At 36.9% G+C, this 27,349-nt stretch overlaps 1 protein-coding gene across 2 annotated transcripts; it reads left to right on the top strand.

Moving 5' to 3' along the window:
- Positions 1 to 558: 558 nt before the first annotated feature.
- On the top strand, positions 559 to 27,349 carry lars2 (leucyl-tRNA synthetase 2, mitochondrial). Of its 2 annotated transcripts, XM_033981499.2 has the most exons (21): positions 559 to 711; positions 3,735 to 3,921; positions 4,798 to 4,929; positions 9,090 to 9,181; positions 9,646 to 9,706; positions 9,791 to 9,880; positions 10,477 to 10,620; positions 13,225 to 13,332; positions 14,271 to 14,430; positions 15,374 to 15,478; positions 15,968 to 16,083; positions 16,157 to 16,440; positions 18,919 to 19,017; positions 20,023 to 20,160; positions 20,242 to 20,345; positions 21,217 to 21,396; positions 21,737 to 21,906; positions 23,440 to 23,517; positions 23,584 to 23,695; positions 24,911 to 25,035; positions 26,644 to 27,349. In XM_033981499.2, exons 2-21 carry the CDS (start codon positions 3,742 to 3,744, stop codon positions 26,821 to 26,823), a joined length of 2,658 nt encoding a protein of 885 aa, XP_033837390.1. In that variant the 5' UTR covers positions 559 to 711; positions 3,735 to 3,741; the 3' UTR covers positions 26,824 to 27,349. The 2 variants fall into 2 exon arrangements, with proteins under 2 accessions (XP_033837390.1, XP_055084014.1); XM_055228039.1 differs by lacking the exons at positions 559 to 711; positions 24,911 to 25,035; positions 26,644 to 27,349 and adding an exon at positions 24,219 to 24,317 and having other exon boundaries at positions 3,784 to 3,921.

The raw sequence follows: 27,349 nt of genomic DNA, 5'->3' as shown, positions 1-27,349 counted from the left end.
CTTTGACAAGCCTGTAAAGTGCATTACAAGTGTAAGGCATTATTATTATTATATAAATTATGAAACAAACATATCAATAGCCTGCTCTTATGTTAATTGTCTTAATTACTTTGGTAATTGTAGACTACAGGATGTAGTAGACTTCATCGCCAAAGAACTAAGTAGCAAGTAAACTTAGAGAAATTAACTTTAGCTGTTAATAAACAATTTTATATCTATACAAGAAGAAATACAGGGTGTCTGTAAAGTCTCTTTGCAATTAAATAAATATTACAATGGCAACTGATAAGGTATCTTAATCAGACTTGTTCTGTTGTATTCTATTGTACTCAGTGTTTTTTTTTTTTTTTTTTTTACCTAATTTAATACACCCCTATATGGGCACCATTATGGATTAAGGATGCCTGAAATGCAAAACCACTGAGTACAATAGAACAAATCTAATTAAAATATCTATTCAACTGGCTTTAAAATTGTAAAGGGACTTTATGGACGGCGCAGTGGATCTAGTGTCGTCATTGTCTACGTAAGTGTCTCAATAAAGTTTTTTCAAAGCAAGATGGCGCCGCGCATGCAGGCGTCGTGAGCAATGAAAACAGGTCAAATACTCAAAATTATTAAGCGGATTTAACATTTATGACATGCATCGACCATTATATTTCATACGAGCCTGATGTGGATGTAGAGATCACAACTGCACACAAAGAAAAGGTAAGTATCTCTGAATGAATCCTTGAACCCTCCGGATTCATGTGTCGTTTTCATTTCATTGAGCTCAGAAATGAGGAATGTGTTATCATCTTAACCTTTGCGCAAAAAGGCTTTGTAGGTTATTTCTTACTATTTTCTATTTATCTTCACAAGAGCCCGTATGCCTTATAAAGTGCTTATCATAACCAGGCTTCTAATTAATGCTTTGAGTCATTGTCTTTATTATACTGTATATTCATAATAATCATGTTTGTAAGTGGACACATGTATCAGTGAACTATTAAATCACAAGGCTGAACGATTTACAGTTATTGTACCAAGACATGAACATTGTATTAAAAAAAAACCAAACAAATGCCACAAAACGTTTTCATGACAGAATTGTGTTCACTTTTGTTTAGTTATATTAATCTAAATCTGTTTGCAAGAGTTCAAACACAAATAGGGCCGGCTGGTACCCAACTATCCCAGTAGTAGCCTACGGGGCCAAAAACCGGTACAGAAAAAAATATGTTCTTTTGAAAACACATTCTGATGCTGGGTAGGTCCGTGGAGAGCAGTATAGTAATTTATTAAGAAGCTTTACCATACACAAATAATAGCAACCACTATTACTTTGAAGTTTATCTTTACTATTGAAAGGTACCTAGCCCAAACTTATTTCGTAGCTGCTTATACAAGCGGACTTCTTATTTTGTAGCTCATCTCAGTGATGTGTTCACGTAAGCATGACCGTTGTAAGTAAGTTATTATTATTATTTTTACTGAGCGTGCCCGGTGGATCCCATCACCATAGAAACATGTCTCTGTCTCTCGCCTCTGCCCACTCGCTCACCCTCCTCACACAGCCTCGAGAGCAGCTCTCCCACCTCAGGAGACGTTGCTGCTGTGATTTCTGCTTATACTCGAGAGGATTCAGTGAAAAACACATCATCCTTAAGCAGGTGGGTGGCACCGAGAGGAGCAGACTACAGGGCGCTGTGCAGTCCTGCCCACTGAAGTATGGAATAGTGTTGTAACAATATTTCAGTTACAAACCTTCTTTCTTATGTGGGCTTATACTAGTTCTGTGTTATAGGTCCAAAACCTCCTAAAACTATTCTGGAAAGGTCAAAGTTTGTCCTATGTTTTAATTTTTTAGTAATGATGCTTGTTCAGATTAGTATGCTGTTTTAATACTAGTTTTAGAATTGATTTATTGAGTATAAATATCTTTGATAACCCTAGTAAGGAAACGTCACTATGTCAGAATGTTGTGAGTTTTCTTCCACCAGAAACAGGTTCAAGTCTTGTCTCTCACAGTATGTAACAAACTGTGAGATTATTTTCTGCCACCCTTCCACGCATTTGCTTTTGTGTTGAAACGTACAACACAATCCAGACTCCTCCCACTGAAGATTGTAATCAATTCACTAGTGTGCTATATGTTTGACCAGGAATATCCCATGCTCTTACTAAGTTGTTTAATCATTACAATTAGCATTGTCTCCCCTCTAGTAACAAAATGATCACCTTTTGCCTACTATACTCCCCGTCATGCTAAGACTTAGACTTAAACAGACTTATTCACTACAGTAGAGTTTGTACGTTAAAACAAGAAAATATATGTTTTCCAAATTTACTCCTAGTCTATTTTTCTTCAGTAACAAAACACTGCCTGACCTTTTGCTGACTCAAAGTTTCATTTGCCTCATTTACATTTTTATCTAACACCAGTGTGGACAGAAAGGTCCCTTAGCCTCAATTCTAGATTCACAGCCACGGAAATGCTCTTTTCTGTGCCGGTCACCCTCAGTAGTATCATATAAAACTCGATATAGATATTTCTATTAACTGTTTGAAGACTACATTTTAATCTGTCTGTCTAAAAGATAAAATAAAAGATGAAAGAGCCTTTATCTATCTCACAATGGAGAAATAGCTGAATTATAGTTTGAAAATGTTTGACCTATAGTTTTCAAAAGATACTTTCTTCTTAACAAATCCCAGTGGTGCATTTTCCATGTACCCATAAAGTGATGTACAATGCTATGTGTGTAAGTTGTAAATTGACACAGGCAAGTTGAAAAGCAATTGAGTGTTTCAAAATGCCAGCCTTATTAACAGGTATATATGCTGTCCACATACATATGCACATCAGGCTGAAAGATAATTTTGCTGCTAAATCATGCAGGTATGTGTGAATGAAAAGGTGCAAAAGACACAGAGTGTGAAGCGACAGTTGTTAAAAACATCCCGTCGGGGCCTGTCACTCAAATATGAGACAAACTGCTGCAGTAATTTAGTGAATTCACTGAAAGAGCTCTGTTATGTTGTAAGCTGCATTATTTCAGTATATTAGCATATTATTGAAATACTTGCCATTTTTAACTACCATCACACATGTATGTGGGTGTCTAATGAGCTTCAAGTTGTTGGTGAATTTTGAATATAAATCTACATATTTTAGTACGGTGTACATTTCTATGTCCCAGTAGGAGATTAATTTCTGTCTTGTGCATACTTGTACAGTGTACAGCAAAACACAGAAAACATAAGAGCATGCAAAGACCACTCTGAAAGATAATCCAACATTCCAGAAATAAAATCTTAACATCTGTAGTTACTAGGGCTGAACAGTTTTTTTGTTTGTTTCTTTTTTGTTTCTTTTTTGTTAATACATCCTGGGCAGATATTTTAATACGTAGCACAGATTTTGATAACTTTCTCCAATTTATATGATATGAAGATACAAATTTTTTAGTATGTTTACTAACCAATAGTAAGAAAAATGAATGTAGCAATAAAGTTTAGACATCCACTGCTCTCTTTCTCCGCAAACATGTATAAGAGCATGTGATGTCGTCCCTCTTCACACCAAAGTGTTAAAATTAAGCTTTATGTATTTATTTTATCTGGTGGTCAAGCCCAACTAAATATTGGCCTAAGCTGAACGTTTGACAACCTATATAACCCATTCATGGTCAATAAACAATAATTATACTCCACTATTATCTACACTAATGTTTGCTTTTTGTGTCCAGGTGAACAATGCAGGTGTCTCTGAGCTTCAGAGTGTTCAGGCACTCGGTCCTGTCCTGTCTGAGCCGCACCCTCTTCAGTCAGACTGGGGTGTGGGACAAAGACTATCGGCCTGAGATCAGACAGAAAGTAGAAAAATGGTGGCATCCACGAATCATGGAGCAATGTAGGAAGGACTCACTTGAAAAGGTGAGGGGCATTAATGCTACTCTATTATTATGGACAGTTGAAACTATTCACTGGAAGACAATTTGCCATGTTATTATAAACAGGAGAAAAAAAATATAGTTGTGTTTCAGCTTAACCATCCTGTCACCTCACAAAGACAAGTTTCTTTTAAAAACAAAAACTACTTGCATGTCCAGTGATTTTAACATCTGAAATAAAACATGCAATTGGAAATGATATTTATTAGGTATTTGGCATTCTTTACTTATACTGTATTAAGCTTTCTGGTATATTTTGCTAAGAAGCTTTTTACACCCACTGACTGCAATTTTTTTTTTTTTGCAAAACATTACCTACAACCCCTAAAACGTCTACTTAAAAGTTTCAAATGTATACAGTTAAATGATTATTAATGTTTTGTGCTACATGAGCTTCAGTGTCCAGAATCTATTAAGAGGTCAGATATAATAGTTGGCATGAACCATTAGTGCTCATCCTCGGTCATTATATAGGGTAATGGCCTTTTCCCTGTGAAAGCTCGACATTGAAGGATTGTTGGTATCTAACCCTGGAGTGGGTAATTAATACTTTTTAAATTCATGACTCCGATACTGATTTCTATGATGACGATACAGTAGCTGGTCTGTTGCTGCGGTAACTCTGATATCCTCACTTGCAAATAGAGCCTAATGCTGTCTGCTGCTAAAGACAGCGAGGCCAGTCTGAATATAGCTCCTGTCATCTTCAGGTTAATGCATTCTTTAAAGTCCTGAACCAATACAAAAGCTGGAAAACAAAAGTGCCCATCTTGAATAATAACAGAAGAATCAAGCTTTTGTTGTGCACGAATAATATTTTTTTCAGTAAATTTGACTGATGTGATCTCATTATTTCCAGGGCTCAGACAAGAAGAAGTTTTATGTCCTCTCCATGTTCCCGTACCCCTCTGGAAGATTACACATGGGTCACGTTCGCGTCTACACCATTAGCGATGCAATTGGCCATTTCCAGAGAATGAGAGGGCATCAGGTACAGTACAGCTGTGTGCCTCGGGCGACATATTTATGAACTGCTAATAGACTCATTTTACTAGAAGTCAGAGAAAACAAATTTGTTTTGTTTGCTTGTAATAATTTATTTATTTATACATTATTCTCTAGTCATTAGTAATATCATGCATTTGTTATACCACACTCTTTTAGGTTCTTTTCAGTTTGGCCCCTTCACAGTGATTTGCATATTTATGTGGCGGAGTGACTAAAATCTAGCCTTGGACACATAATACAAGCAACAAGATACGCTCATACAGCAGTATCATTATAATCCTAATATTGCACAAAGATGACATGACTAATATTTTGAAAATGAGCATTGGTCAAAAAAATTTGACAAATTTCTTGAGCTAGAAATTATTTATGAACAGCCAAGCCATTCACAAACTCAACATAGTAAAAATTTATACTGGGTTACAACCAGCAACCAAATATGTTAAATGTTAGTTGCAACTCGGCATGTCACAATATCAAATTTTGGTTATGATTATTTTAAGACGAAGCATCACGATTTGACAGTTACTCTCAATTATTGACGAGACATGACCATGACCAAACATGAAATCCTTCATTTACAGTCATTCAAATGGTAGCTCACCATTCCTCTCTAACTTTCTCAATGATAAAGTTAAGTTAAGGTGACATAAACTACCAGATTTTTAAAATACATTTTCAAATATAGATTTAACTGAAATTACTTATTTTTGCCTCTAAATGTTTTACTTTTGACTAATGAATAACCTAGTAACCTTAACATCCCTAATGAATACTGCATGCTTGTTGAGGTTATAATTGTTCATAATGCCTTCATTTTAGTGTTAACAAGAACAATCTATATCTTTAACCCAAGCTGCGAGTGTGTATTGATGTTACTCTTTTTCAAATCAAAGTCGTGCAGTCGATTTTCAGCTCGGTGTTAGCGTCCTGTAGAGTGGCAGAAATGAAGCTGTCACTAGAACACAGTCTGACATATTGTGCTTTGTCACTTTTGTTTCGCTCCTTTATTTTTTTCTCTGTTTTTCCTCAAAGGGTTTGCTGCACTTTTTATTTAGTTTTTTTTTACTTTTCTCTCTAAAGATGAAAATGCCTGCTGCTTCTGTCAGGTATCCCCCTGAACAGAAAGCGGTTACACACGACTTCCTGCCCAGGAGTGCACTTTTCTTTCAGCATCTGTCAGACACAAGCCTTGTTCTGCTTCATGCCCACAGAATCTTTTCACTTGTTAATTAGGAACAGCTCACCGTCTGCGTCTTTATTTTAGGTTTTTGGGCAGTAATAAGTGGGGGCAAGTTTTTCCTTTTGCAGACTGTATTTTCTCAAAGTATCATGTATAGTTTGAATGCATTATTCAAATTAAGATCAAAACTGACGTCATTTGACTGTGATGAATTGACATGTTATTGAGGATGGATGATTTTAGAGCTTATTTTGTTAAAATGAATATGATAAAATCACGTTATTAAATTACATTAAATAGCATAGTGTTGTTTCAGTATTAAATTAGCTTTTGGTTCTAATTCCAGCCAGCAGGTTGATTACTTGACGAATGTGCAGACAAAGGCATGTATACATTTTACATTTGAAAAAGAAATCTATGATAGAAATTTGTCAGATTAAAAGAAGCTTTATTGTCCCCATAGGGAACTTTAACTCTAACCAGTATCTCTGGGTAACCTGTCAGGAGCAATGGGTGGAGCCATCTCCAGATCTTGAGCCAAGATCTTGGTCAGAATTACTTAGCTGGAGGATTAGGATACTGTCTGTTTTGGGTTGATTAGAGGCACCCATTTTTCTTGCATGTGGTGTTATTAGACAGGTAGCAATGCTTATATTATGACCACCAGTACAGTTGCAACATTACAATACCTGACTGGTTCATTCTTTCTTTTGCTGCATAAACTTTCAATGTGCAAAAGGCAAATGATAAATGAACAAAAAATAGATGTTCAAAGTAAATATGGATTGTTGAATAGCCTTGAAGAAAATGCAAGTGTTGGCAATACTGTATGTCGTAAGCTTCCACAGATGGAGAGGGAGTGCGCGGGTGGACACTTGTTTGACACCACAATCACAAAATCATCCTGACTGCGCTCCTGTCCCCTCTCCTTTGTCAGAGAAATGTGATGGACAAAGTTGTCTCAGGTCGACTCACTTCAGAGATCACAACAAGAACGTTGTCAAATAAAGGGGTCCACTGCTCCTCTGTTGATTTTTTTTTTTTTCCCCTTTGTCTTGTCACTCATATTCTAATAGACTTAATTATGACAGACTGGGATTTGTACTGCCATGAAGTAAAGTAATTGGAGCCAGTTTGATAAAATTGAAATTCATACTAGCCATTTCACACATAAATGCCAATCAGTGATAATCACAAAAGGATTTAGATACAGGTATTTTTAATATGTATTACAATAGCACAAAACACTGTTTATTCTGTTGTTTCTAGATAGTCTTACTTTTATTCGATTTTATGACATTTTCTAACTACAGACGTATGTAGCAAGTTCTATTAAGACTACAGCTCACTGTAGGAACTTGCTCAAGTATTTATGTTATCAACAACATGTCCTTGTTGACAAAGGACATGTGATAAGAAACTTAAGTTTTTATTAGCGATGGGCGGTATGCAAAAGTTTAATATAAAGTATTGCCTAGTAAATATATTTAAAGGGGATTCGTGAAGAGCTGATAAAAGCTAAAAAAGTACAGGAACTTCCAGTGTAATCTTTTAAATTAGGATATAGTGACATTTCTGCACAATTGTGTTTTTAATTTTATAGTCCATTAACATTTTGCGTAATTCTGGAAGACATTTACAGGCAAATGTTGGATAATTTCCTGGGGATTTCCAATACTATCTTGAATGTAGTCATCAGATTATAAAAAAAACTGTGATATTTTTTCTCAATAATGCCCTTCCTCCCCTGTAGTTCTGGTTGATATGCTTTTTGCCATTATGTTTTAATAGTGGCTTGTTATAGTATGTGGCAAATTGCTTTAGGACTGTTTCTGCACACACTATGCAATATATATATGCTGTGGTATTGACACATCACTATTGCTCAGCCTGTCTTTGCACTACGCAGCTATAGCCGTCTGGTTTACTGAGCACAATCCATCGCGCACTTACAAATGAGAGCCAGGCTGTTACCAAGGCAACCAAATCGTTTGAACATGAGATCCTCTTCAGCTTCACGCGTTTCCCCTCTTTACCCATGCTTCCACTGCTTCTACTTTCATCGCATTTCCCTCTCAGTGAGCAGAAGTACCAGAAGAAATGACCTGTAAAGCCATAAGTGAAAGACATGTTATTGGTAGCCTGTAGTAATTTGTGTCAAAGTGGTTGGCAAGGTGCAGGAAGTAGATACTAATGTTACAGTAAAAGATCGAATGGATGACAACTGGTTATGATGAGAAATAGAGATTGAATATTGTGTTTTTTTGTTCATGGCCAATAAAGATATAGATGACTCATAAGTTCTGTAATATCGATGTTACTGGGCCAATTTTTTTTGTCTTCCCCAAAATAATTGATTTGAAATGACTACATGCTTACTGTGTATATAATGAACTACTATTAAATTAATTAATTGAATTATATATATAAATCCACTACTTTGGTTTTCTACTAACCTATCAGGACAAAGTGTAATCAGTCTGTGCAGTGCTGTATGTATGCTTTAGTGTTGAAATAAAGCTTTATGTCTATCCTTTAAGCAGTTGGTCCACCCAAACAAAACACTGGCTTATGATGAAGATTTAAGGCTAAAAAGTGATGCACTAAAAAGTATAAATGTTGGCCCATCTTGCTCTAGCTGTGAAATTAACACACTCTCCAAACTGTGGTGTCTTTTGATTTTACAAATTGTGTAACACTAATGCCAGCAAGCTTTTTCATGTTTTAATTTTCAATATAAATGAACAGGGCAAAAGGGCAAATTGAAATACCACTTTTAATTCACTTTTATTAAGCAGACGCCGTATTTAAAATGCTTTTCATTAATGCATTATTATTTAATTAATTGACAGAATTGCATATGTTTTATTTGTTTCTTTATGCGAAGCAATTGTATCAGTAAAGTACATTTTTTTATGTATATTTATAATATATGTTTCTTCATTGATTTGCATTGACAGGTGCTGAATCCTATGGGATGGGATGCTTTTGGGCTGCCTGCAGAGAACGCAGCAATCGAGAGAGGGCTTGACCCCGAGGAATGGACCAAGAAGTATGCCAATATTTACTGTTCCCAATATATAGTATTATTACGCTAATGTTACATTTATTCATCTCTGACAGCACAAATAAAGTAAACAAATTAAATATACACTATGTAACATTTCTATTGTGTTCGCCACCTGCTTGTCTTCATAAAGATGTTAATGCTTTGCTTAGCATTGAACATTCCACTGTATGGCACTAAACTTGCATATCTTGCATTTGTTAAATTACAATTGTTTTCTTTGCAAAAAATCTAAACAAAATACAAAAAACAGGCATTCTTGCTGTGATCTGACCTGCAACTTGGCCTTGCTGTCATCAGCGTGTCTCCATGGACATAGATAAGTTTAATCTCCTATTGTGAACCACCAAGCATTAATTTCTCCATGGAGACAAGCAGGTGGTTTACCCTGCATTAGGAAAGTTACACAATGTGCCTTTAAAAGTATAGCATATGTGCTTCTGTCGTAGTAATATTCAGTCTATGAGGGAGCAGTTGGACAGCCTTGGACTCTGCTTTAACTGGGATCGGGTAAGGAATCAACACTTGACCTCCTGTTTTATTGTTATTATGCATTTAATTATACATTAAATATAATTTGTTTTATTGTGGCAGGAAGTAACCACTTGCCTCCCAGACTACTACAGGTGGACTCAGTATCTGTTTGTGAAGCTGCTTGAAGCAGGACTGGCCTATCAGAAAGAGGTGCACACAGTCTGTACATTTAAGCCCGAGTGAAAATGACGTATGAGATCTGTCAGACGGAGATTAAAAGAAGAATTGAGAGAAGCACTTTAATACTGTGCAGTGAAAAGTAATGACCCCGGTTTAAGCCTTTAGCCTGAATAAGCAAAACGGAGCTACATACTGCATAGATTTTTACTATGTATTAGGAATTGCACAGTGTCTAATTTTACTGTTATAAATTGTGAGAGGAGCAATTGCCAATTTGGTCATCAAAAACTGAATGGAATTATTTTTTAGAATATCACTATCTATTTTTTCTCTTTATTGCATGACTTAATATGTAATCTGTTTAGTTATAGTTGTATATGGAACTATAAGTGCTTTGGGGTTCTTGAAAGGAACTATATAAATCCAATGCACTATTATTATAAATTATGTCATACCATTTCGACAATTATTTTACAGTGATATGTATAGGATTTATTAACACTTACATGCATTCTTATAGCCACACTAATTGAGAGAAGTGTTTAAAATAGCGTAGCGACATCTTGGCTTTAGCTTGAATAAGTTGCTGTATAATGGATGTATTGATTTTCACTGTGTTTGCCCAGGCAGTGGTGAACTGGGACCCTGTGGACCAGACGGTGCTGGCTGATGAGCAGGTGGACGAGAGCGGCCGCTCCTGGAGGTCTGGTGCTGTGGTGGAGCAGAAACTGCTCACACAGTGGTTCATCAAAACCACCAACTATGCCAAGGTTTGTACACAGGTTATTTTGAACATGTGAGTGTGATAAGAAGTGCAAATAGTTTTACAAATTCAGGCCAAAATGAGCAGAACAGACCGGCCTCTCTGATAGCAATCATGGCTAACACTTCAGTAGCAGCAGCTGCAGGCGTGCCTTTCTGCTTGTGCCTTTCTGGTTGTGTAATCAGACCCCTGGAGACTGTCATTTGTAGCTTTCAACAAGCTCAGAAAGAGGGAGAGAGGAGGAGGGGAGACAAAGAAGGGGAGAGGGGGGCAGGAGCTATGCCACCAGGCGCCGGCCAATCTGATGAGAAAACTTGTGTGTTCAGAGGTGAATGAGCTCGCACTGAGGGACAGCACCTGCTTAACCCAACGCTGTCACGAACATGACATTTTAGTTACAGATTGGATCTCAAACACATTGTGAATAATTGCTTAATTTGTTTTCCAGTTTGCTCCATCATACTGTGTGGTTCCATTGTTGTACCTTTTCCAGTTTCCACGTTTGGCTTGCTCATACATTATGTGGGTGGAAGTAAAAGATGAAAACTAACTTTCATTATGATATATTAAAATAAGAAAACAATAACTTTCATAATATATATTTTTTTTATTTCAGTCTGCACACTGTCAAATCTTACTTTTAAACAAATAAACAGTGCAGCCCTGACAAAAACACAAGCCAAAAAGGTTACCATGAGTTTCCTTGCACAAAAATACATTAAATGGGCATTTTATTCCTGGGAATGATAACGACGGTTGACTTCATACTGAACTTGATCAGTGGACAGGCCTCAGCTGGTTGGAACCACAGCTTTGGCAAATTTGTGCCTGTGTTGGTTCATATTGGAGGTGTGAGTGGAGGAGGAACCGTCCCGCTGTGACAATGTGTTCTTGCATTTCTAATTTTTGTTCAGAGATGTGGAAGGAAAGGAAGAGGAAGGTGTTAAGGAGCAGAGTGAGAGCAAGACAGATGGAGAGCATAGAGGACAACATGTAACAGATCGAGAGAAGGCTGCGGACTGTGACTTCTTGCGTGTTCATGGCTTGTCTGCAGTCCGCTTTATTATGGTTAATTGTGTTTGAATGGGATTTTCCTTTATTCTTTTGGATGTACACATTTTCATGAATTCATAGAAATGCAGGGCACAGGTGAATGCATTTTAATACCAAAATGGATTTGATCACACCTGATGCACACAAAACATAAAACGCCTACGCTATATTTAAATGTTTACAGGCTGTGTATTTGAAGGCCATAGAGCATTGATGTATAAGAAACTGCTTGTATAACGTTGAGAGTATTTGAACATTAACATCAGTGTAAACATTTGACCTTAAAACACTTTATTACAGCAGCTGAATAGAGGAACACACTGCAGTTTCAGTGTCAGAGTTTAGATGTGTCTTTTGCCACACAATGTGCAAACATCCACAGTCTTCAAGTTTCCATGGAGACTACTGTCCTTGTGGCACCCACTGGCCAAGAAACTGAGAATCTCACTTCTGAAAACTCATTAAAAAGATATTTCATTTGAATAATCATGGGGCACTTAATCTTAAACTAAATCTCTTATTGATCATTTATATATCTTTATGTATTAAATAAAATTTTAATGGACAAAGACAATACAGACTTAAATCAGTGCCAACACACAAAAAAACTATTTTATCCCTCCAGAGTCATAACTTTGCTTCAAGAGCCTTATGAAAAACTCATTATAGGTTTTGTTTTCTATCTTTCCTGTTTAATTCATGGCTACATCCACAGTTTGTTAGCGATACAATGGATATGATGCGGTTTGGCTAGCAGAGAAGAACTGTGAGTAATAGGTTGTGACGGAGTAAAAAGGACTTCTTCTGGCCTCAGCCCAGCTGTGGCTTTTTGGCCTGGTCCTCGTTAATATGCATAGCTTTCTTTAATCATGCTGAATAACTATTGAGTGAGAGGGGCTGAAGAGAGAGGCAGCGGACTCTTGAATGTGCCACATTTTTCAGGGAACTGGGGCGAAAATAGGTCATAATTTTTGAATGTTGAATACATTGGTGTATATAATGTTTCAAGGTCAATTACATTCTTATAAATGACCCAGTATTCACGTAGACAGTTTTAGTGTGTTTTAGCATTGCTTCAAAATGATGAAATGTCATGGAATGAAGTTGACACCAATATAGTTGATCATAAATTTGAACTGAGCGATTTGGGAAAAATATCTAACTGCAATTTTTCTGACAAGCATTGCAGTTTTCATTAAATTTAATTTTAGGGTAAATAATTAGATTGTCTTCACCTTTTTGAACACGTCCAGAAAAATTGACAAAAACAAATATGAACTGACAAACTCATCCAATACATTCATTTCAGAACATTTTGTTTGTTTGTTTGTATAGACCTAAACTACAGGGTTAGCCATTTTAATGCAGAATAAGACAGGACATTTTGTTATTTGTGGAGGAAATTATGATACTTAAAAAATTACAATCTTTAAGATTTTCTAATTGTGTCCATTCAAATTGTGATTTTGACTCAAGTGTGATTAATGTTGCAGCCCCATTATAAATCATGATGTTGCTCAGTCTGATGAAAACCTTTTGTTTGCTTCTTCATCTTCAGCCTCTGTTGGACGCCTTGGCAGATCTTCCAGAGTGGTATGGGGTCAAAGCTATGCAGGCCAACTGGATTGGGGAGTGCACCGGCTGCTATTTTGACTTTAGACTGAAGGTAAAAACTTTTTATTTTGTAGTATAATTTGTCTGAATTTTTAAGGGCTTTTCATTCATTACTTTTTGCTGTTTTAAAGCTTTCATACCCCCTACATGCCTTTTAAATCAAGTATTTTAACAAATGTCGAATTAGCAATTTACCCTTGATATTTCTGTGTAATTAGAATACATTGTTGCCTCTAATTCAAGAGGGGTCTTAAATCATGGCAGTCTTTTTGCTACCTTCATTTTCAAATTTCTAGAGACATACTTGTGTTTGTATTGAGCCATTATAGATAATAACTTCACATTTTCTGCCTCTGCTTCGTGTGAAAACCCATTACTTGGGGTCAAAAGCAGGTTACATTTTCTCTGTATATCCTGTCTATATCATATTGTTATATAGCGACTTCTCTAAGCCACAGCACACTATTAAAGTAGCCTCTATCAAAAGACCAGTTTTAGACGATCCCAGCACTACACTACATACTACACACCATACATTACAGTGTATAGTGTATAGTATTCTACTACAAACCATTCAATCACAAAAAATCATGTTAAGTGTTTATACTACAATATTTCAAGTGTAGTATTTATTTTTACTTCTTTTCTCAGCACATCACAGTAACACATCTTGGAGTGTGATGTTTCTACAGAAAGTGTCATCATGCCACTATAGACAATAACCCTAAAAGAGGATAAACACTGTAAATAAAACTGAGAAAAAAGATGCAAATGATAAATATCGACCCCCAAAATATATTGTTCCATCTATCATTTATTGTTGATGTAGTAATTATTGTGACAGGCCATTTCCCACACTGATCATCTGGTTTTGTTGGAAATTAAAAGTGTTTACATACAGTTAGATCCAATTGTAGTAACTATACCTGATCATGCTTGTTTCCACTATGTGTTGCTCCTTGTTTCCACTATGCTCCTATTTTCTTCCAGTTGAATGGTAAGGAGACCGGGGAGACCCTTTCGGCCTACTGTTCCTCCCCAGAGACCATATTTGGAGCTGCGTACCTGGCCATCCTGCCCTCCCACAGGCTGCTGCGCGGGACCAGCTCTGTGCGCAGTGCCCTGGAAAAAGCCCATCAGCCGGGGAAAGGTGGTGAATTTAATTTAATTAGTTTTAGAAATAAATCTAGTTATTTTTTTATTTTTATTTGCGTTATTTTTTACTGCACCCATTCATTTTTATTTTATCTACCAGTACTTATTTTTATTTCTAATATTTTTCATTATTTTATGTTGCTGAAACAAGTTCTTAGTTTGTGAATTTTGTTCGCTAACAGTGACAATAAAAGTTATTCATTGAGATAGGCGCAAGCAAAATGTCTACTGGTAATATGCAGGTTTTGTGATGTGGTTGAGGGATAATTTACTATGTATCTGTCATTAATGATCAGGTTCACTGCAATATAACAATCTTTAACTGCTTGAATTAAGAGTAAAAATGTACACAATTCAAGATACTAATTAACACAGGAAATTGCTAGTGGAACAAGTCTTATTCCAGCTGCAGTTAAAATAAAATATTTATTCATTGGTTTCAGCTTCCTGTTATATGCAACATTTTGAGGATTTTCTCTATATAAACAATACAATATTTTGTTTTTAATTGCTAATCACCATGGCGACAGTCCTAATTTTTCATCATTCTGAATCCTATCTGTGTATATTCTATTGGCAAGTGACTAGTAAACATCTCCTCAAGTCAATGAAACAGAGATTCTTAATTCAGAAACTGTTATTAAGTTAATAGTTTTACAGTGTTCAATTTGAGCATATTTTCCTTTTGGGGATGGAAATTGGAAATGCGTAACTGCAACTGTCTCATGTCCCCATTAGATTCTTGGATCTGCAACCAGCTCATTTGTACATTTTCATGGAAGCTGTTGTTCATCTCCACTGTCTGTGCCATGCTAATTGGGATTCCCCTTTAGTCCTGGTCTCTCTGTCCCAGGATGCAGTTGTGTGTTTATTATTAAACCGCAGGGAAAGTAGCGAAATTCTCACAGGTTTGTTGTTGACATTTCTCTCCTCCTCAGACTCCCTCACAGAAGTTACAGCCTACAACCTGTTCACTGGACAAGAATTGCTCCTTGTCATCTCCCAAAAAGAGGAATTTGATGGCTACCTTGATACTGTAATTGGTGAGCACAAAGGAGGAATAAATTGACTTGCATTTACATGCAAGTTGAAGGACAATGTTGCGTAACATCTTGCCCAGTACTAGGCTAGTAAGCTTATTTTTTATATAATAATACGTACAGTATATTACTTGGCTGATAATAGGGAACCCATCCTTCAGCGTCCTTAACATTTTTGTTAAGGGTTGGTTGTTTACCAAGTAGGCCTACCACTAGACAGGAACCACAGTTTGAGAAACACTACTAGCTATATTGTAAATGATGTCAGTTGCACAGAAACTCTACTACAGCCCTAATGGCATGTTGCGATGACTACCCATGTGTGTAAGCCAGACTGTAGGTGGTTCCTCTGGGATTTCTAACAAGCTGAACATCGCAGGTGGATGGCCATCATTTCCCCCCCATTCCTCTGGGATACAGATGTCCTTTAACATATGGCAGCAGACTATTCCTGTTCAGCTTTGTTTATGTCTCTGGAACTATGTTTTTTAGGTGTTCCAGACAGCAGTGATGAAGATCGATGTTTAGCCCAAGCTCTAAACTTGAAATGGTCTACAGTTGTCACAAACAACCAAGATGGGACACAAATATTGATTAATTCTGCAGAGGTTTGCACTCTACAAGTAAATGTTGTATAGTTGTCAAACTGTTACCAAATAAACATTGTTGATATTTTTAAAGTTTTCAGGTCTTAGCAAAAGTGAGGCTTTTGACTCCATTACCCAGAAGGCCAGAGAACAGAAGGTCGGTGGTCATCTTACCAGCTCAAAGCTCAGGGATTGGCTCATATCAAGACAGCGATACTGGGGAACTCCTATTCCCGTGGTGCACTGTGAGGCTTGTGGTCCTGTGGCTGTTCCCGTAGAAGAGTTACCAGTCACTTTGCCAAAACTAGCGTCCATATCAGGAAAAGGGGCTTCACCACTGGAGTCTGCTCAGGACTGGGTCAACTGTAAATGTCCCAGGTAAAGAACCAAAAATGTACATAGTTTTATGAGTAGAGGTGTAGGCAAGACAAGGCAAGTGTATTTGTATAGGCCAATTTGTACACAAAGTAATTCAAAGTGCTTTAAAGAATAAGAAAGACATTAAAATCACACAAATCAAAACATAAATAGTCACAAATAATCATCATAAAATTAACATTAAAACAGTAGAGTGCAGAATAAAAACCTTTCGGTCATATGCACAGGTAACAGAACTGTTTTGAGCCTGGATTTAAATATTGTCAAAATAGAGGCCTGTCTCACATCTTCAGGAAAATTGTATATAGGAAACAATTATAATATCTTAATTGTTGTTTTGGATATAAGCTAAATTAGAATATCGAGTATATCATTTATAAATAAAACAATAAAAAGCATCTCACAAAAACATCTAAGGCAATCTCCCAAATAAAGGCAAAAAGTGATATTTCTGCACTTTTATGGTTAATTTTATAGTCCGTTCATGTTCCTGAGCCTTACCCAGGAAATTTAGACACTTTTTGGCACATTTTTGATGCATTGGTAAAATATCGTTTGAATATATAGTTATGGCAAACAAAATTTGCTTTACACTGCAAATTATTTATATGATTAATACCTTGTTCAGATCAGGTTATGCAATAAGCAGCATTTGTCACTGCAAACCCAGACTCTGATGGCAGTTACATAAGCCTGCTTTGCCTCGACAGACTCACAAATGCTGTAGTGCACACCTTAAAAAAGCATAATTAATTACACAGGCAGCCTTCACAGTCATGTGTCTGAGATGATGGAGAATACTGAGTGCTACTTAGGCTCCATCTCTAGGGCCTCTGCTGACGAGGGAATTCCTCTCTGAATAAGACTAATCATCATCGCAGCTCCATGTTGATTAAAACAATGGGCTACTCAGTCAAATGGCAGGAGTCATCAGACTGGGTTCACTCTTTTTCACCAAACCATGAGCACTGATTGATGGATGTAATCGTGAATGTGCAGTTATCTGCTGTTGTCTGTCTCTCTTCCATTGTTAAGTGTCTCTGGAAATTTGCTCTCCTCACTTGTCGACCATGTCCAATTAAAGTTTGACTGAACCAAGTTTGACTGAACCTAAGCAAATAGCTTGATGAAGGATGAGCAGTAGACTGTCTGATCTGTCCTTGAGAAAGTCATTTCCTGTATCCTCATCTAGTCTCTGACCCTCTGTACCATTATAAATTAACTTGCCGAGTGGAGCCTGCTCCAGAGAAGCCTAGCTTGGGCTGGGGAGGTGCATGCGACAAGGAACTGTCCTACAAATGTAGTACTGATAACAAGACACCGACAGACACACACATCAGGCAGTCCAACGACACCTGGCAAATGGAGAGCTATTTTACGGGATGAGAGCTCATCCAGAGTGGACAGCTGCTGCTTTTGCCCCATCTGTGTGAGTGCCTTCTGGCTCTTTCCGGATGATGCCGGAAACTGCAAAAATCTTCAAGTTGCAAATGCAGATCCCTGCTGTTTTGTACTAGATGAGTACTACACTTCTTCTCAAGTTAGTCATACAGGATGTCTATTCATGAAAATCTTTCTTATTGTTCCAGTAAATTAGAGGTGGAGAAGAAGGTCAGCTCTCATGTTGGCATTTCTTTTTTGCATTTTCTGAGGGAAAGGATTATCCTCATACTGTATTGTTGAGCTTTTTATGAAATGAAATAACACCTGGCTTCCCAATATTAACCTTGCTACACCTTAATCTTGTCGCTAAGCAACCTCCATCGCTTACCTCATCAACACAGGCTTCATCATATCCCTCCGTAAAGAGGGATATGATGAGTGGTCAAGAGGCTTTTGGCTTTTACAGCCATTTTTTGTGATTGAAATGCACTTGTAACTATTTTCTTAGTTGGCGGAAAGAGATATTATTAGCAGTAGACTTGTTATCCGGTTTGTGCTATCAAAGTTGGACAGCACCATGAACTAAAAACACTGAAACTATTATGTCTCGTCTTTTCTTGGTCCCAAAATTGCCCGATGTACTGTATCACTATTTCTGAAAGCCTTTATTATTATTATTATTATTATTATTATTATTATTATTGTTATTGTTGTTGTTGTTATTGCATGTTGCTAAGCTTGTTCCTGTATCTCTGAAAGTGAGGCCAGCAGACCCCTTTCTCAAACCCCTTTATGGCTGGGATGTAACAGGAGCATGAGGTTGTTATTTCCAACACAAACATGCAGGAGGTCTGCCAGCGAACCCTGTTAGCCCAGCCTGTTAGCTGGGGCACAGAGGGAGAGCTCTGGTGCCAGCCTGGCTTCAGCTGTGTGCTCTGCAGGGACATGACCCCTACAGCCAGATGGACATGAACAATTATCTCACCAAATAACATCTCACACTCTGAGTTTTCCAGACACTAAATTTGGACCTACATGTGTTTTAAATGCGTGTGTCATATACATTAAATAATAACATACTTTGTTATTTTTCAGATGTACTGGACCAGCAAAAAGGGAGACAGACACCATGGACACGTTTGTGGACTCTGCGTGGTATTACTTCAGATACACAGATCCACACAACACACACAGGTACAGCCATTTACTGAAAATCAAAATGGAAAACCACACTGCCCTCAATCTTGCCCTTAATCTCTTTGTATTACAGACACTCTACTCTGTTATCCATTTCAAAAATATAAATAGTTCAGCTTTGTTTCGTAAGACAGTTCACTAAACGCTTGCATCAATTGCCTCAAAGTTTTGCTCAGTAACTATATATATATATATATATATATATATATATATATATATATATATATATATAAAATATAGGGCCATAGCTGTCACCTGCTGAGATGCCCATGATACCACAGGCTTTATGTAAGAGATTAATTTTCCCCTGCCCCTACTCAACTATAAAGCTGCTTTGAAAAGAGGAGGTGCGGTTTACCCTTCACTTTTGTGGCAGGGCAGATTACAGCACAACAGGAAAAGTAATCACTCTTTTTGTGCTGTACAGGTGGCCTGCTGAGCTGCTCTGGCGCCACTAAATAGCTTCAATTATTTCCAGCTTTGCAGTTTGTTACTATTATTGGCCCTCATTCAATATTTCCTACTGTATAAATCAGCTACAATGTTTGAGTAGATGTGTGTAAGGTCATGTATATAGAAGTTACCTAAAAAGCATTTGGTTCAGCTTTTTCAAGGTTTGTGTAAGGGAGGTAATTCTGGAGAATGGGTTTCCTATCAGTGTTGGATTCAGTCTGCCCTCTAGAGGATGTGAGGGAGAGTGTCACCCAAGTTATTAAATACAATTCATACAAAGGTCCAAACATCCATACGTCCGCCCTTAAGTTTGAGAGAACTAAGCCCAAGCAACAAGAATAAATTCATATTTTTCATGTTTAAAATTGTTTTTGTGTGCAAATGGCTAGTTTATGTTTTATTATTTTATCAATAAAATTTTTTGCATGTTTGTTTTGTTTTGTATTCATAAAGTAACCTCTGGTTTTTATCTGTGTGAACAAATTGCACCAAATGTGATACCTAGTAACAGGAGTGACGGCTCTCACAAGTAACATTCATTTTCTGTAGACCGTTTGAACGCCCTCTAGCGGATCACTGGTTGCCTGTGGACGTGTATATTGGAGGGAAGGAGCATGCTGTTATGCACTTGTACTACGCGCGATTTTTCAGCCATTTTTGCAGAGATCAAAGCTTTGTTTCTTATAGGTAAGAGTATGAACCTCTATTAAGTTCTCTATTTATATATCTTGCACAGAGCATAAAACTAAATATGACATTTGTTTCTAGGGAGCCATTTCTAAAACTATTGGTCCAGGGCCTGATCAAAGGACAAACGTTTAAACTGGCAAAAAGTGGGCAATACTTGAAAAGAGAAAATATTGACTTCACAGGTACAATGCAATGTGCTGTCTGTCAAAGTTATTTATTATGATGTGTGAAGGATCAGTCTAAAAATTATATGCTGTCACATTTTATATTGTGTCATTTCTCTTGTACTTGTATTGTGAGCTTATGGCTGAGCTGTAACTAAATAATTGAAGCCATAGACCAATCAGGAGGCCAAGAAATCTAGTCTCTTCTAATTATCTTCACATAGAGAGGTTGCCAACTTCTTTCTATTGCCTGGTAACAAGGAAAGAGGTTGATTTTTGTGTCATCATCATTGACAACAAGAGAATGTCTGCACTTATACTTACCATTTAGATTGTTTATTTTATTTTCAAATTGTGCTCAGAAAAAAAAAAAGTTTTTTTGGGGGGTGGGAGGGTTGCCATTTCAATCCCAGCTTCCACTTGCTCATACTGTTCATGTGTCCATAGGCAAGACACTTAACTATTCTTCCTGTGCCTACAGTGCTGGGTGCAATGACGATAAAAAAACTGTGGACTGATCCCTGTGACATGATATTTAGTGATGTTGTTATATTGTGATTTTGTTCTTTTTAGTGAATTAACCACAGAAAATTTGAAATCAGTTGATCAGTAAATGGCGAGTTGATCGACCAGCCTTCACAAGAAACGAGCAAGGAACAAGAGTCTTTGAATCCTCCTTCTAGGCTAGGAAAAACAAAAAAAAAGCGGCAAGCATAAATTATGTTAAAATTTAACTCTTGAGCTATACTCTAAGAAAATTGCAATGACATTTTTTTGGCATGCCACTGGTGAATGTGGATGTAGTTCCTTGAAGTAAAGCTCATCTAGTGCCCAGCAGAGGTATGTAGAAGTAAGTGCTATATAAATGTGTCCATTTGTTTCTTTCTAGGTGAGAAGCCTGTTTCTTTGAGCGGTGAGGAGCTTGAAATCACATGGGAGAAAATGAGCAAGTCCAAACACAATGGTCTGGATCCTCAGGACGTGGTGCAGCAGTACGGAGTGGACACTGTGAGACTCTACATCCTTTATGCTGCTCCACCTGAACAGGACATCCTCTGGAACGTAAAGAGTAAGTGTTTGATTTTATAATATTTATGCCTGCATTACTCTATGAAGGATCCACTGTTCAGAAATGTCCAATCAGAAAATCCATATTATATAAGGATATATAGTTTCATTTTTCTCAGTAATGGCTTCACAGAATCACTATATTGATGTTGTGGTTAAGGACCTGTTCTCTGAAAAGTTGCCCCTATAAAAAGGTGCACTGCATACCCAACTGCATGATTTTGAGCAATTTTTTTTTTTACAATGTTATGACATTGTGTACCCTGTAATATGGTCTTTGGGGTAAATATCAACTGTGAAGTGTATATTTAACTGGTTGTTCTGTATTCTTGCCTCCTCAGCGGATGCCCTCCCTGGTGTTTTGCGATGGCAGTCTCGTCTTTGGCAGCTGGTCACTAAACTAAGGGGAGCTCGAAGCCTCGGAGATGTCCCAAACCCATCATTACTCAAGAAAAAAGAGCGACTGGAGGCCAGAAAGATTTGGGAAAACAAGAATTATGCCATTAAAGAGGTATGTGATTGACAAACCTGTGAATTAGTCAAACTAATTGTAATCATTATGAGGGATATGATTATATGTTTTTTAATTAAATGCAAGTCACATACATTTTACAGTGTATCACTGTAAATGGTTATAGTTGCATCATTTGTATTGACGCCTTGGATTCCTAACAAGCTGCCACTGGACTTATTCTGTAGCCCAGAAGTATACTATATAGCAGTCAGGTCAATCCAGTGTTAAACATCCATCGGTAACATGAACCCCCCCAGGGGAAAGAGTAAAAAAAGAGGGCATGGAAATTGATTTTAAATCCACTCTGTCTCCCTTCACACTCTCTAAATAGACCGCTTTGGCTGCCAGGTTTGATTCTGTCCCTGCAGCGCTCAGGGTCATCCTTTAAAGGGCCACAGGCTGCTTGCCCTAAGCTCCCAAAGCCAAGCCCGTCTTTGATCTATTTCTCAGAAAAACCTCAGCTATCGACCTGCTGTGTACCTTTCCAAATGGGTATTTTTTCTCCAAGGCTAAACGACTTGTCATGTCTTTTATGGCTTGCTTATTTTTATAAAGATTAGAAATATATATAATCTATAGATAGAGAAGAAAAGGTGATATTAATTAATATACTTAGCTTTCAGCTCCCTGTTATATGCAACATACTTTTTCCCATTCAAAAGATGTAATTTTTTAAATGTTTTAAATAGTTCATAGCTATGACAACAGTCCAGGATTCTGAAACCCATGGATATAACCTATAATGTAATACAATAAAATATAGTAAGGCTAGTTAAATTACCACAAAAATGTAATATGAATATTATGACTTACCAGTCAAAGAGAATCATGATACAAACTTTAATAATAATGGCTTACACTTATAATGCGCTTTTCAAAGCCTCTCAAAGCGCTACACTATAGTCATTATTCATTCATTTCCACACTTGGTGATGGTAAGCTACTATTATAGCCACAGCTGCCCTGGGGCAGACTGACGGAAGCGAGGCTGCCAATCTGCAGCATCAGCCCCTCTGTCCACCACCTATCATTCGCGTGCACACCACTTTCATACTAGGCAATGTGGGTGAAGTGTCTTGCCTAAGGACACAACGACAGAACTTGGTCCGAGCAGGACTCAATCCTCTGACCTTCGGGTTGGGGGACCAACACTCTAACCACCTAGCCACTGTCGCCCCAACTTTACAGAGATTAAACCAAGAAAACATTGCTAAGGATAGGATTGAAATGCTTCCATTAATAAAGAAATAAAGACATGTAAATTAAGAACTTAAGCCTTACATTTGCAACATATTGTGCAGCCTTAAAATATGTATTGGATCAAAAGCCAACCCAAGTATATAGTTATCATCAGTTATACAAAAGTCCTCAAAACTACTATTAAATTATCATGACATTTATCAAAGTTTATTTCCATTTTTCAGAAGAAAGGTGAATGCAAAATGAAAACTTTTCTGAATAACCAAAAACATGCTTTCAATAAAACCATTTCCTTCCTTGAACTTGAACAAACTGTTTTGATGTTCACAGGTAACTACCTACTTCACAGAGGATTTCCTGTTCAATGCAGCTATTTCGCGTCTAATGGGCCTGACCAACACACTTACAGTAAGGATCCATATCAAGCCTTAAATAGCACTTTTTTCAGTATTGACGTTGATGGTTTTATTTCAGACTGCGACTGTCAGGGTCCTACAGCACAGTGTAGAGTTTGAGGAGGCTCTTGCTGCTCTGATTTTGATGACTGCACCAATGGCTCCTCACCTGGCATCTGAACTGTGGGCTGGTTGGTTTAATAACATGCATAATTAATACATTCATTTGTTTAAAGCTATCCTTATTTACACACAATATAGTAACACTTTACAAAAATAAATATGATGTGATTAAATGTGTTTTATATGAACCAGGAAAGTACTGATAAACCTTGTCTCTGAGGTTTTATTAGTTACATATTAAGTTTAATAATAACTCAGTTGTGTTAATTATTTCTGACCCCTTGCTAACATTTTACCTATTAACCCACCACATAACAAAGGCTGCTACCAAGTTAAATACATGTGTGATGTTACTTAAGTTGTCTTAGTCACAGTTTAGTTTTGTACGGTCTCGCAATTTCATTATTGTGAAAAGGACATTGAGTCAGATAACAGCCTAATTGCCAAACACACAAGAGAACAATCAGTGATGCAACTAACGGAAAGCAAATAGAGAAAATGTGACAGTCTTATGCTGTTACTGTTAAAAGTCATTATCAAATCAGAACTATTTTTGGAAATCAGATTATCTCTCTACTGAACAACCCACAGGCAGCTGACTCTTAATCTTTAGAGGAAAACAAACAATACAGAGGAACACCAGCGTCACTTTCCCTGCCTCATGCTGGACATCCCCTAATTGTTTCAGACAAGTTCAAAACCAAAAGTCTAAACGATAACACTTTATAATAACTACACTTCTTATAGCCTCAGTAAAGCAGGAAGAAAGACTTAATTCATAATGAACAAATAGTTAAGTAATTCAGTAACAACTTAATTAATACCCTAACTCTTAAACCTAACCTTTTAATGAAGTAGCTACTAAGCATGGCTCTTTCTTAATAAACAATTTGTTCATTATGAATTAAGTCTTTGTTCATGCTTTGTTAAAGCTAATTAAGGTATAGTTATTATAAAGTGGTACCTGATAACTGTGCCCAAATGAAAAACTTAATTTCACGTTTAAATGCATATTTCTGTAAAAGGCATGTTTTAACTACGTACTTGTGGTACTTGTAGTTCTCTGATGTCATTGCACAAATCACTCTCGCTTGTTATCTGCAGTTTTGTCACTGGATAGAGGAAGTTCACATCCTTCCCCTGTGCCCCGTTTGGGTGGATCTAGATTCAGAGGAGGTGTCAAACTCAGGGATAACCACTCTGTCCCCCACCTCTTATGTCTTAAAAATATATTAATCCATTAATACAATTTTCTTATTATGTTTGTCATTTGTCTCCTTTAGGTCTTTCACAGGTAAAGAATCCTTTGAGTCCATTTTCTCAAAAAGGAGATGTGTTACTACAGCCTTGGCCAACAGTAGACCCTGAATACTTGGAGACCCCAGACTTTGTGGAATTGACTGTACTGGTATGTTATGCACAAAGTGATTGGACTTTGTATTATATTACATTCATATTCATCTTAAACCACCAAAACAATTATGAACTCAATATGAACATTGATTTAAATCACAAAATTAAACAAACTGTTTCACAAATTGCACATTCGTGATTTCATTAGTTACCATCTCTTCATGTTGCTGGCTTCCTGAAACTTTTTCATTGAAACCAAAGGCTTAGCCCCATGATTACATCCATAGCCTGTAATTTCCAGCAGAGAGCCTATGATTTGTCTTTGTGAGTGCTTATGCCGCATGTGTGTATGTGCTCAATGTCAAGTGGTTGCACTCCAAGTTAAACAGACAAGCAGGTCCATAATTGGATTTTCTGATTCACTGTTACTTTCTCATGTTCTCTACCTATGTAAATATTATATAAATAGTAAATGCAGTGTTAGTTATTAAAAATAATTTGGTTGTTCTACAAATTGTTAACACCAAGCAATGACATTACATATAAAATTCAAATACCTAGACCTAAACTATTCTTTTTATCTTCTCTATCTCCTGGAAGAGCATAATCCAGTGTCTCACTTCAGTTCACATGATTTGGTACAAACACTTGAGCCAACGGCTGACTAACTTCTGCTAAGCCTCAAAACCAACTTTATGTAATGGCAACGACACACCTTATTTTGAAGTTTGTTATTTAACTTATATATGTTGTAGCAGTTGCTTAAAAAGGCATTCTAGTGGCATCAGCTGCTTGTCTCTATGGAACAAGATGTGTTTAATGACATACTATGTAATATTCTAGGCAAAGCAATACCATGGAGACAGGCAGGTGGGGGACTCTCCACCAGAAAATGTCTCTTTAAATACTGAGCCATAAATGTTTCTCAATGCCTAAAGTCATTATTTAAATATAGAACATTTGAGATTTTATTTTCAATTAAAATGCGACTACTTGAGTAATAAAGACAGAACATAAAATTGATCTCATATGCTGTAAATACGCTGTTGGTTTTCTTCAAAGTTTTCTGTTGTGGCTTCTTCAGTGCACTGTGGTTTAGCCTCACTACCTCTATCCTTTAATCACACTTTTCAATTTGTTGCAGAAGAAAGGCCTCCACCACAAACGCAGTGCACAAAACAGCTGAAATCACGATCCATAAACATACATAGACAATAGGGCTTGAACCATGTTGATGTTCACAAAAGCAAAATGCCACTTACAAAATACTCTGTTATTGTAGCCCTCTCAGAGTTACCACAAATATTTAAACATATGCAACGAGAGAGGTGGAGTCCAAATTCCTATGTTATCCCTTGGCAGATGAAAACCAGATGAATATTGAGATTTAAAATGTGGAAATTGTAACATAATGATCCATGGGTGTCATAGAGTATAGCTACAGAGCAAACACAAGCACGATAGATCTTTTTATTGATTTACTGGGAGTTTCCTGCTTTAGTGTTATTGCGGCAGTGGCAGTAGTAGTTTCAATAATACCATTTATTGTGATATTTTGAAGTACGATTTATTGCTACAGAAAAATATGTTATCACCTACACCACACACTGTAAAGGATAAAATTAGTAACATGTATCTTTCTGTCTTTTGCTGTAATCCTTAGGTCAACAATAAGGGCTGTGGGAAAGTGACTGTGCCTGTGCAGGTGTCTAAGGATTTGGATAAAGTGCAGAAACTTGTGTTGGACAGTGAGCTTGGACAGACTCATCTGACAGAGCGGAAAGTCAAGAGAGCCATTCTATCTCCAAGGACGGCGCTCATTAATTTTCTCATAGATGAATGACTTTACGGCATTCACCACTGCTTTTAACTGGTAGGCTGCTTGAAAAGTGCACTGTTTTTTGGAGCTGACCAAAAGAAATGTTTAACTTTTATAATGTTAACAGTTACTTTGTCTTCCCCAAATAATTAAACAATAAAATAGGATGTAATAGAAAGCTGGAGAGGAAATATAACACCAAATATTGAAGGCAAAATGGAAATACTGTATAATAACTACAGTTTAGCCTTAATAAAGCATGAAGAAAATCTTAAAGGAAAAATAGTTAAGTGTGGAGTGAGGAGTTAGGGTATTACTTAAATAGTTACTAGACCTAGATCAGCCTTAATAAACTGTTTGTTCACTGTGAATTAAATCTTTGTTCATGCTTTATTAAGGCTATTTAAAGTGTAGTCATTATAAAGTGATACCAAAAACCTTTTACAAAAGCTTAAGGCAGTCACAATTGTATATGTCCTCTCCATAAAAGGCCTTGTAAATATGTAAAACTATTTATTTATATTTTTAATAAAACATTGAGTGCATTTTG

The sequence above is a fragment of the Periophthalmus magnuspinnatus genome, chromosome 16 (genome assembly GCF_009829125.3).
Source record: "Periophthalmus magnuspinnatus isolate fPerMag1 chromosome 16, fPerMag1.2.pri, whole genome shotgun sequence".
Taxonomy (NCBI): domain Eukaryota; kingdom Metazoa; phylum Chordata; class Actinopteri; order Gobiiformes; family Gobiidae; genus Periophthalmus; species Periophthalmus magnuspinnatus.
The sequence above is the reverse complement of the archived record's forward strand: the minus strand, read 5'-3'. Positions and strand labels throughout refer to the sequence as shown.

Bases quoted from the DNA above. Each gene is read 5' to 3' on its own strand.
- lars2 (XM_033981499.2), top strand. From the start codon at position 3,742: ATGCAGGTGTCTCTGAGCTTCAGAGTGTTCAGGCACTCGGTCCTGTCC. The intron at 9,881-10,476 runs GTGCACACAGTC...GTGTTTGCCCAG, and splicing joins GACTGGCCTATCAGAAAGAG to GCAGTGGTGAACTGGGACCC. The intron at 21,397-21,736 runs GTAAGTGTTTGA...TTGCCTCCTCAG, and splicing joins CATCCTCTGGAACGTAAAGA to CGGATGCCCTCCCTGGTGTT.